The 12,609-nt window shown below is 31.6% G+C and overlaps 1 protein-coding gene across 3 annotated transcripts in view; it reads left to right on the top strand.

Moving 5' to 3' along the window:
- Positions 1 to 12,609, top strand: part of Scaper (S-phase cyclin A associated protein in the ER) — a 325,725-nt gene that overhangs the window by 26,197 nt on the left and 286,919 nt on the right. For all 3 annotated transcript variants that reach the window (XM_048793832.1, XM_048793831.1, XM_015480048.2), the window contains exons 9-11: positions 1,138 to 1,219; positions 2,770 to 2,922; positions 3,789 to 3,896. In XM_048793832.1, coding sequence (XP_048649789.1) covers positions 1,138 to 1,219; positions 2,770 to 2,922; positions 3,789 to 3,896 — 343 coding nt within the window. The remainder of the gene's footprint in view (positions 1 to 1,137; positions 1,220 to 2,769; positions 2,923 to 3,788; positions 3,897 to 12,609) is intronic.

Raw genomic sequence — 12,609 nt, 5'->3', positions numbered from 1 at the left:
CCGCCCCAATTTGCTTTGCACTAAGCCCCACCTCTTAAAGCTTTTATCACCTCCCACATTGCCACTTTGGGGACCGGTTATCATCTCAGCACATGAACCCATGGGGAAGAAACCACATCCTAATCATAGCACTTCGTTGTATATTTAGTTATTAAATTATTTTTAAAAACACCAGTATGGATTCATTTATATTTATTTTACACTTTGAGTTATATTTTCATTCAAGTTATTTATTGTTGCCCAAATTATCTTGCCTTTGAATATTGGGAGTTCTTTTTAGTTGCTTCCTGTGTTCTTTTGACTGACTACTACTTCTTCTTTTTCTTCTTTTTTTTTTTTAAAGAACTTTCTGACAGTCTCAGAAACTCCACACTCATTTGATCTTTTCCCTGTTTTTTTGTTATTTTGTGTTTCTATTCATTGTAATGGTGGTACCTTTTAGTTTAGAAACCCAGACCATTTAGTTCTGTGAAGTACTTTTGATTTAAAAATATTTTATTCTACCCACTTTTCTCTAATATATATTAGAGAGAAAAATGTGTGTGTGTGTGTGTGTGTGTGTGTATGGAATTCTTTTAAGCAGATGTTGGGCCTTTTAATTTTCTTATTTTTTCACTTCTGTTTTATATTTTCATGAATTTTTATTCTGCTTCTCAGAAGACTTTCTCAGGTTTTTCAGCTTTTTTTTTTTTAGTGATTTTAAAAAATTTTCTCCTTATATTTTAATTTTTTTAAATGCTTGTATTCCTGATTATTCCATTCTTATAAATAGCATTCTGTTCTTTTTTCATGGGTAAAACATTATTTTATTATTCCTCATATTTTAATGACAGTCTCAGAGCAAATATTTAAATCCATGCTTGGGTCCAGAAACCATTCTTATAGCTGCTAGTTTTTGCTGCCCAGTACCAAAAAAACAAAAATAAAACAAACAAAAACTTTATTGCTTTAGTGAGCAGTATACTTAGTGATATCTAGTGAACAGTATACCTGAGAATCAATAGGCACTCAGAAAAAAATAATTTTCAAATAGTTCTTTAGAATCTATAAATCATTGTGTCCTAATTATATTTTTTACCCTCATGAGATTTGTTATTCTAAGCAGTTGAGTTTATAATTTCAATTCTCTTCTTATAGAGACAGGGAAGAACGATTGGCGGCACTCACAGCTGCTCAACAAGAAGCTATGGAAGAGCTACAGAAAAAAATTCAGCTCAAGGTAGGGATATTATTTTTTATTTGAAATTTTAGAGTTTTTAATGGAACATGATATTAAAATTTTATCTATAGAACAAAAATTAAGTTATTTGTATTCAGTCTTTTTTAAAAAAATATTTTTTTGTGGTGCTGAGGATCGAACCCAGTGCCTCACATGTACAAGGCAAGCTCTCTACCACTGAGCTATAGCCTCAGCCACTATAATCAGTTTTTAGACAAGTGTTATATGATTGCACTATGATTGTTTCAAACTCAGCTATCTGGAAACTAAATTTCTTTGGGGGAAGATAGAAAGTACAAATGTGGAAAAAATGTTAATGAAGTTTAACATTTCCTGTTTTTACTAAACAATTTATTGATGATTTGAAGACATTACTGCTAGGCTTCTGATAGTCATAGATTCTAATCATTTAGAAATAAACTAAAAAGATGTTTCTTATGGCTTATTTCAGTGCTTAGGAATTATATAATTGTAGCTTGTGAGCTTATGATAAACTGATATTTTCTAGAAAATTTATGCAGTTACAACAACAGGTAGGCAGTCTTTAGTGTATGACTATATTATATTGTTATCATAGTTATTTACACATTGGCTCCCTTAGAGGGATAATAACCTCTTAAAATAGAATAATGTATTTTACTATTTATTTTGTCCTAGGAATTTATTATTATTAATTTTAATTTAGTGCAGAAAGTATTTATGAATTAGTAAGATATAATTTCATTGTCAGGAAATTCATAATCTAGTGTGAGATTCAGATGTAACCAAATAATTTCCATATAGATCGAGGCACACAGGGAGTTCTGTGGAAGTACAGAAGAGGATATTTAGTCTAATCTGAGTGGTATCAGAGGAAAGTGAAATAAGTTTAGGGAATTCCTGAGCTGAATCTTGAAAGAAGGATGATTTGAGTGGGTAGGAGAAATGATAGATGAATGGAGTGCATTCTAGCCATATGAAATAGTATGAGCATAAAGACATAAGTCTAAAGTAGCTCTTTATAAGACTTTCCTGTGATAGTCACTGGAGGCAAAAGGCACCTAGAAATGAAACAAGGGTAGTAGGTAGAGATCTGTGTTATGAAGAACCTTGCTTGATATGTGAGTAAGTATGAATTTTACCTGTGGGAACACATTTCCCACAGTGTGTTCCAGGAAAAGTTCTCAAAAGTGTGTTGCAGGCATATAATTTGTAAAATGTTGCCTCCTGTAAACCAAGTTTACTGAGTCATAGAGCATAGTGACATGCCTAGGGACTTTGTAACTTTCTATGTTAAAAACCTGTTCAGCTTTAACTTGCTGTTTTCCAAATTTATTTGACTGTGGAACCTCTCTTACCTACTAATATTTTATGGAACACACTATGAGAAATGTGCATGTGGAAGATGTTAAAGGGCTTCATGTAAAACCTTTGTGTTCATTGTACAAGTTGGTTTTGAAATAAAATATTCTTGCATTATTTTGGAAGCTTTAATGGAAATGTTCTTTTCTAAGTTCTTAGTATAATTTTGAGTAATTTTTGAAATTTTCACACTTCGACTTCACCTGCAGCATGATGAAAGCATTCGGAGGCACATGGAACAGATTGAACAAAGGAAAGAAAAAGCTGCTGAGTTAAGTAGTGGGCGACATGCAAATACTGATTATGCCCCCAAACTTACTCCTTATGAAAGAAAGAAACAGTGTTCTCTCTGCAATGTCCTGGTAGGTTGCCATTGTCAATATTATGGTGATATATTATAATTTATTATTAAAGTTTATGAAACCATGCAAATACATTCATTAATCTTTTAAAATTTATGCTTAGACTTCTCCTGAGTACCATGGGTTTCTTTCATGATTTTGAATGAAAAGTATGTACAAATAATAGTATTTAGGAATGGCAGTGCAAAGTGTCAAAGCAGTTGGGTGCTCCCAAAATGGATGTATGCCTGCTTAATGCAAGCCTTAACCAATGTACTTGGGTATTGGAAGCAAAAAAGTAAAGCAACATTTTCAGTGCTGAGACTTGAACCTTCAGACCTAGAGTAAATTATTTCCTATTAGGTTGGCTATTATGGATGACACGCCTTTTTTATATATATATTTCTTTTAATTGTAGTTGGACACAATATCTTTATTTTATTTTTATGTGGTGCTGACGATCGAACCCAGGCCCTGCACATGCTAGGTGAGCGCTCTACTGCTGAGCCACAACCACAGCCCCATGCCTTTTTTTTTTTAAGAGAGAAAAGAAAGAGAATTTTTAAAAAATATTTATTTTTTTAGTTTTCGGTGAATATAACATCTTTATTTTATTTTTATGTGGTGCTGAGGATCAAACTCAGCACCCCGCGCATGCCAGGTGAGCGCGTTACTGCTTGAGCCATGTCCCCAGCCCCCATGCCTTTTTTGATCATATGTCTTTTAGAGGATTCTCAGAATTGTGTTCTAAGGAAAGTATTTTGAAGCCTAATATGTAAATGTTAGAGTGATCTCAACTTACATATAGAGTAATAAATCAACTACGTAATATTAAACATTAGATAAAAAGTTTTATTGATTGCATTGCTTTGATTTTATGCTTTTAGATTTCTTCAGAGGTCTATCTTTTTAGCCACATTAAAGGCAAAAAACATCAACAAGCTGTAAGAGAGAATAGCAGCATCCAAGGGCGTGAACTTTCAGATGAAGAAGTGGTATGCTTTACTTTTGTTTATTTACACTTAATTATAGAGTATCTAGTACATGCTTTTTTATTATGAATAATTCCATGTTTGTATGTATTTCTTTGATTAGCTAAAACTATTTAGCACCTAATAACTATATAATAAGTATGCAAATGTATCATTTTAATGTATATATTTATTTAATAATTAGAAACAAAAATTTAATACTCTCATAATTTTTGTGTAAGAAAAAGTTATGTTTTTTTTATATTTTAGTAATGCAAGTCAAGAATTACTTAGTAATATACCAAATTTCTTAGAAAGCAGATAACAGTATATATTGTATATAAGCGGATAATTTTGTATTAATAAAGCACTTAGAAAGTTTTGGAAAATGCATTATTCATCTATAATTATTGTTTATATAGAATTTAGATTTGTATAAATATGTTTATAAATATTTTCATTCAGTTCTTATGACTTGGATTGTACAGCTAGATAATCTATGAATTTGTTTATTTATGAAAAAAATTTCTAAAGCTGCTCAAGAATGAGAAATTCATGTTTGTCAAGTATCTCTTAAGATGCCCAGAAAAGATTGTTGTGGGTTGAAAGCATTACCTGTGTGTAGGTGCATGTGTATGTTGAACTTAAAAAAAAATTGAGGTGTGACATAAATTAGTAAAGTACACAGACATAAAGTACTATAGGTAATGAATTTTTACATATGTGTACATTAATAATACTACAACCCAAGTTAAGATATAGATCATTTATTGTACCCCAGAAGTTCCCATTATGCCCCTTCCCAGTCACATTCCCAAATTTAACTATTCTGACTTTTAGCACTATCAATTAATCCTGCCTATTTTTGAATGTCATATAAATGTTATCACACAGTATCTACTGTTTTGTATCTGACTTCATTCATCTTTAAGTATATAAGATTGATTCCTTTTGTTTTTGTTTGGCTATAGTTCATTATTTTTCTTAGATTTTTGTCCGCTCCCTCTACGCAAAGACCATCAGGAACACATCTGTAGTTGAATAAAATTGGATTTGTTGACTTGTTAAAACATACACCATGGGGAGTTGTAGAGCTTTTCAGAAAGAGGGTATTAGAAAGGTCTTTTAGAATTTGGCTTATGCTAGGTCATTTTGGAGAATATTCAAGAAGAGAAGATTTGCTATGGTTGGGATGCTATCAGAAAGCAAGTAGTTCCATCATTGGTTCCTTAATAAATTTTATCTGTAGAAGGAATGAAACTGCTTTTTTCTCATTGTGTGGGGAGGGCAATGGTACATGTTATTTGGGCTCACTTTGCTGTAATTCCTTCCCTAGAAGAATTTCCCCCTCAAGTTTCAACCTAAATTCTGTCTCCTTAGCTCATTGATCTACCAGCTTGCACTGTTCTCCCATGCCAAAGAGAAGGGGGTTATTGACATAATGCCTTAAGGAAAAGTTTAGGGTGAATGTCGAGCTTGCTTCCTGTGCTTCTCTCCTTTTAGGGATTGTAGTCTCTGAGGTTCTGGTCATGTTAGCTATTCTTTAATGCCTTAATAGTTGCTTTGTATATTTTGTGCAACTTTTGGAGTTGGAAGATTATTCTACCACAAGCCAGTTCAGTGTGGCTGGAATGAAAAGTTTCTGGTGTTTAATTCCTATATATTTATGTTTTACACAAAGCTTGACACATAGTTAAGGTTTTTAATAAATATACATTAAATTGAGTTGAATTGAACTGAAAGATTATATGCGTGACTTGATGATATCTTTGGAGTGGGCCTCTATATTTCTCCTTTGTAAATCTAAGTATTTTTAATACAAGTGAAGTGGAACATGGATGTAATTATCTATTTGGGCTCAAATAAATTTTGCCTTTTATTCAAATTGTATTTTAAGACTGAGTAGTATAGAATTTTTCCTTAGTTAAATCTTTCATAAATGTTCGTGTTTTCTCTTTGAGTTTGCTGTTTAGAACTAGAGTTCCCTGGGCTGGGGTTGTAGCTTAGTGGTAGAGTGCTTTCTTAGCATGTGTGAGGCACTGGATTCGATTCCCAGCACTGAGAATAAATAAATAAATGAAATAAAGGTCCATCAACAACTAAAAGCTATATATTAAAAGAATAAAGAACTAGAGTTCCCTATCTATGTGTTCTACTTTGAAAAATACCCTTTAAAAATCCATTTTTATAGGGCTGGGGTTGTGGCTCAGTGGTAGAGCTCTTGCCTACCATGTGCGAGGTGCTGGTTCAATCCTCAGCACCACATAAAAATAAATAAATAAAGGTATTGTCCAAGTACAACTAAAAAAAAAATTAAAAAAATTGATTTTTATAAGTGGAATAATTTACTTTGTAATGAAGATACTGACTCAATTATAAGATAATTTCCATTATGATGAAAATTCTTCCATTTATATAAGTTATTTGAGGTTAGGCTCCCTTAATAAAAAGGTAAATATACTATTTACAAAAATTTTTGAAAAATTGTCTTGATTATGTTGTTATATAAATTGAAATGTAAATTTTATTTCAATGTGAAAGGGTAAGAGGGAAAGAATATTAGAAATTTTAGATTTTTGGAAAAAATAATGGTGTAATGATATCTAATTTTTTATCACTATCATCGTGATCTGATATTTAATCATTCTAATTTCAGATGTCATTGATGTGTTCATTTTGTGTACTGTTTGAGTTCAAAGGAATTACATTTTCTGAAATTTGTTGCTTAATTCATGTGGATATTCTTGGTGATAGAACATTCTTCCTAAAAAGTAGTGTGCAATATAGCGTATGAATTATTATATAGAATAATTATTTTATATTACATAGAAGTTTCATTTTTAATCAGTGAATATATCTATAGTAAACACTTGTTTTACTTAAAGTTATTACTTGTCATCTGTGATGTCTTTATATTATATACACCTTGTCTGTGACCCTTCTTCTCTGACATATAAGATTTTATTTATATCACCTCTGACCTAATAAAATTGTGCCTTTGACCCTATGCACTTGACATCTCAGATAACTTACTCTTGATCTTTGACACATTTTATTTTAAGCCTCTTCAACATAATAGGTGGCTGCTGAGTAAGAAAGCTTTATTGTTTGGTATTTTTATTATAATTTAACAGGGGAGTTTTTCTAATATTCTCGAGATTCACAAAACTACTCTTAGAATGTTTGATTTTTTTCTTTCATTATCTTAGAATTCAAATGAGAAAAGTATGTGATTTTTAAAGGTCAAAAATAGGTGTTATATATAAATACATTCTAAAATTTTTACATGCATTTCTAGGGAAACAATAACATTTGTTTTTATGCTTAATTTCTTTGTTTTCCTATTTTCATACTAGGTGAAGAGACTGATAGTATTTTTTGGTGCAAGTTGCAAGTATATTTAATCATGTATGGAGAATGAAGTTACAAAGTTGTGGATTTTTTTTTCAATTTTGAGTCTGTATATTTATGTGTTTGTGGTACTCCTTTGCTTTCAAGGCTTGTAAATTATGCAAATTCTGTTATGCTGTATACTTAAATATAGACACTAATAATTAATTTTCATTTTATTCCTAAAAGTATAAACAGGATCTTCGTGAAAGATTTTAAATTAATATAATTTATTGGATGTTTAAAATCAAATGTGATTTTGGAATTATGAAATTGTATTTCTCCCTAGAAAAATTATGCTAATCAGGCAATTAGTTAACTACATATGTGAACACTGTTGCTTTATAAAATATATAAAGAACCCCTTAAGCTATTTTTATTTTTATTCTGGATCCTTTTAACTTAGCATGATTGGGAATTTTGGCTGCTTTTATATATCCATAGATTTCAAGTTAATAGTTTCTCATCTATCTCTTCTGTGGCCATTGTAAGGGCTTGCCGAATTGTGGCCATGGATGATATTAAAATCTGGAACAACCATATGATTATTTTGTAACTGCTTTCTTCAGCTGGATGATGAGGATCTGAAGCAAGGTTATGATGAGGCAAATTTGCACAAATCAAGCTGCTTCTCCTTGAACATACACTCAAAACTTTGTCATATGTATTTTTTAAAAAATTTGGTTTTAGTTGTCGATAGATCTTTATTTTATTTACTTATTTTACATGAGGTGCTGATGATTGAACCCAGTGCCTCAAACATACTAGACAAGTGCTGTTATCACTGAGCTACTCTTATGTACTTTTTTTTTTTTACAAGTTCCTAATCTTGAAATCCATACTATGACAATTTCATTGGGGGAGAATTGAAAGAATGAAAGAATTTTTCCATAGGAGTTTATGAATATGAACAGTTTTGCCTTAACAATAAGGAAAGATGAGAAGCTGGGCACTTAACCTGCCTAATTTAGATTCTCTTCAATTTTCTGGATAAATAATTGATTCTAAATGTTCTTACTTTCATTAAGGGTCTTTTCTTTATTTGAAATTCATCATCTAATATTTTTTTCAAAATATATTTTTAGTTGTAGATGGACATAATACCTTTATTTTTTTATTTGTTTATTTTTATGTGGTACTGGGGGTTGAACCCAGTGCCTCATGCATGCTAGGCAAGCGCTCTATCACTGAGCCACAACCCCCCTTCATGTAATATTTTAATTCCAAACTGGACATTTATTGATGAATAGGGAATGCCCATTTTCAATCAGAATTACTGAATTTTAGAAATAAATATTTTTATAATAATTTTAATAGTTATTATATCTTCTTGCCATTGGCAGAGAAGCTACATATACCAGAAAAATCACAAAGTTATAAAATAGTTTTCACATTAACAGTTTAGTTTTCTTTCTCTGTGTTAGTTTTGTGTCTCTGTGACCGAAATACCTACAACTTGGAGAAGGGAAAGTTTATTTTGTCTCATAATTTTAGAGGTCTTTTCTATGGTTTACTGAGTCCATTGCTTTGGGCCCAGAGCGAGGGAGAAGGTCATAGTGAAAGGAAGCTGCTCTGCTTTTGGTGGCCAGGAAGCAGAGCAAGGGATGTCCCCTTGTCCCACCTTCTTTAGCCATACCCGACCTGCCTAAAGTTACCTCCATTTAGTTTATTCAAAGTAGGATGGGCTGATTAGGTTGCTGCTTTCATAATCTAATCATTCATCACAGAATGTTCCTGCATTAACATGAGAGCTTTCAGGGAACACCTTATATCTAAACCATAACACTGTCAAATTATTTGTTTTAGATTACAAAGTATTTCAGCATCAGTTATTAATGTAGTTATCCCCATATTTCTACCACGTATATAACACTGGTTTTTTTTTTTTGTTTGTTTGTTTTGTTTTTTGGTAGTTGGAAGGACAGAAAAATATAAATGTGGATTTTGGAACCATGTGTAGGGAATAGAACGAAATCTTTATGTTCCATAGTGTGAAGTCACAAGATAATGCTAAAAGTGAAAAGTGAAGAAGTAGCTGTATGAATATGTATTAAGGAACAGAAAGAAAAAAATTTCTCAGGTAAAATTGTTGCCTCTAGACTAGGGAAATAAGTGAAGAGATAAGTAAGAAACTTTTGTTGTTGTTGTTGTTTGATCTGGTGAAATTGTGTACCTAGGTATCTTTGATGGAAGTAAACACAGTTTTTTAAATTAAAGAAGGCAAGAGGATAATGGAGATTGTGTCTGTATTGTTCAGGATTCTTCTTTGTCTTGTTCATTTAAAAAAATACATTTACATTGAAATTAAAATGGATGCATCTGCATCAGAAAAAAACATTATAGCAAATTTGGGTATTTGAACCAATTACACCCTTAATTATTTTTTATTCTTTTAAAATGTTACAGTGTCATTTGATCACCTTTATACGAGTTCAAACACTGGATTCTATTTAGGACCATTTTGATCAGATTGTTTCAATAGGTGTGTGTAGTTTTAAACTCAAGCTTATTTTTTGGAGTTGTAGAAGTGACCCCCAAATAGAGAATTAAAGAATGGTTAATTGACTCTTATCAGATTTTCAGCTTTGTTGATTAGCTGTAAAATTTGACCCTAATTTGGCATATTGAACTGAATAAAATTAAGACTTGGTTTTACTGTTCTTTTCTTTTTTAATCAATTGTTCTAAAATTGCAAATTGATTAAACTAAAAGTAGAATTTTAGTTTAATCAATTTGTAATTTTAGTTTAATCAATTTACAGGTTTTTATACGTGTTTTATCAAGTTAAGGGAATTCCCTACTATCTCTAGTTTTGTAAGATTTGAAAAATAACAAATAAATATTAATTTGTATTGGATATTTTCTCCATTTTATTCTTGCTTTTCAAAATTGCTTTAGTTAAAGAGAAATGCACTTTTCAGCAGAATTTAATTGGGAAGAGGTTTCTTTTAATTTTTTGTGTAATATAGTAATTTTTCTAATTAAAAAATGTTTAGTTGTATAAGGACATAATACGTTTATTTATATTGATGTAGTGCCACCAATTGAACCCAGTGCCTCACACATGCTAGGCAAGCCCTCTACCACTGAGCTATAACCCAGCCCTAATTTTTCTAATTTTAAACTTGTTTTGTCATGATTCTTAAAAACACATAAATTTTTTTTTGTAATCATCTAGTATTTTCCTTTCTTAATGTTGTAGAACCTTCATGTAAAAACCAGTTAGTTTTTCCTAGTTCTTTTCTTTTTTAAAAATTTCTGGGGAACATGGTGCATAAAATAGAAATTATCTCTTCCTTGAATGTTTTATTTAATGTGTCAGTAAAATTGTATGTTCCTTTTTAAAAATTTTCATTTATATATGACAGCAGAATGCATTACAATTCTTATTACACAAATAGAGAAATTGTATGTGCTTGTTATGTGTTTTCAAAAATTTTTTGGTCCTTTTCTTTTGTGGTGAAATACACAGAACTTAAAATTTACTATCAACTATTTTTTCTAGTTTTGTTGAAATTTAGATGACAAAATCGTTTGTATACAAGATATAAAATGTGATGTTTTAATACACATAGACATTGATTAGTGATTACCACAGTGAGTTTTGTTTCTGTACACTAACAACGAACTGTTGAAAAAAGAATTTGAGTTTCATTTACGATACAATCAAAAGGAATAAAATGCTCACGAGTAAATTTAACCAAGGATATGAAAGATCTTTACACTGGAAAACATTGATGAAAGAAAATGAAGAAGACATGAATAAGTTAGGAAAGATACCCTTTGTACACGGAATGGAAAAATTAATATTGTTAAATAGTATTACCCAAAGAATCTACAGATTTAGTGCAATCCATGTTAAATTAAAATGATGTCTTTCAGAGCAATAGAAAAAGCAATTCAAACATTCATATGGAATCACAAAGACCCTATGTAGCTAGAGCAATCTTGAGAAAGAAGAAAAAAGGTAGAGATCTTATACTTGCGGATTTCAAAGCCATAGGTTCCATCTTTTATCATCATTTTTTTTTTCCCTTTTAAAAAATGAGTTTTATTTTGGCTCAGGCATTATTAACACAATTAGGCATAGCAATGCATTGTTGCTCTGTTTCTTTTTATATATCTTTATTTATTTTTATGTGGTGCTGAGGACTGAACCCAGTACCTCACATGTGCACGAGGAAGCACTCTACCACTGAGCCACAACCACAGCCCCCAGCTTTTTAATATATCAATTTAATAAGCCATTTCTGTCTTTATGGCTAGGGAAAGATTGATGAGGTACCAAAGATCTCTGAGATTGACTCTTTTTTTTTTTTGAATCTCAAATATATGTCAATTTATTTTTTTTTTGCCATTTTATTTATTTTATTTATTTTTTTTAAATTTTTTATTGTTGGTTGTTCAAAACATTACATAGTTCTTGATATATCATATTTCACACTTTGATTCAAGTGGGTTATGAACTCCCATTTTTACCCCATATACAGATTGCAGAATCACATCAGTTACACATCCATTGATTTACATATTGCCATACTAGTGTCTGTTGTATTCTGCTGCCTTTCCTATCCTCTACTATCCCCCCTCCCCTCCCCTCCCCTCTTCTCTCTCTACCCCCTCTACTGTCATTCATTTCTCCCCCTTGTATTTTTTTTCCCTTTCCCCTCACTTCCTCTTGTATGTAATTTTGTATAACCCTGAGGGTCTCCTTCCATTTCCATGCAATTTCCCTTCTCTCTCCCTTTCCCTCCCACCTCTCATCCCAGTTTAATGTTAATCTTCTTCTCATGCTCTTTGTCCCTACTCTGTTCTTAGTTACTCTCCTTATATCAAAGAAGACATTTGGCATTTGTTTTTTAGGGATTGGCTAGCTTCACTTAGCATAATCTGCTCTAATGCCATCCATTTCCCTGCAAATTCTATGATTTTGTCATTTTTTGATGCAGAGTAATACTCCATTGTGTATAAATGCCACATTTTTTTTTATCCATTTGTCTATTGAAGGGCATCTAGGTTGGTTCCACAGTCTTGCTATTGTGAATTGTGCTGCTATGAACATCGATGTAGCAGTGTCCCTGTAGCATGCTCTTTTTAGGTCTTTAGGGAATAGACCGAGAAGGTGAATAGCTGGGTCAAATGGTGGCTCCATTCCCAGCTTTCCAAGAAATCTCCATACTGCTTTCCAAATTGGCTGCACCAATTTGCAGTCCCACCAGCAATGTACAAGTGTACCCTTTTCCCCACATCCTCGCCAGCACTTGTTGTTGTTTGACTTCATAATGGCTGCCAATCTTACTGGAGTGAGATGGTATCTTAGGGTGGTTTTGATTTGCATTTCTCTGAC

This window comes from Marmota marmota, unplaced genomic scaffold (genome assembly GCF_001458135.2).
Source record: "Marmota marmota marmota unplaced genomic scaffold, marMar, whole genome shotgun sequence".
NCBI classification, from domain to species: domain Eukaryota; kingdom Metazoa; phylum Chordata; class Mammalia; order Rodentia; family Sciuridae; genus Marmota; species Marmota marmota.
The sequence above is the reverse complement of the archived record's forward strand: the minus strand, read 5'-3'. Positions and strand labels throughout refer to the sequence as shown.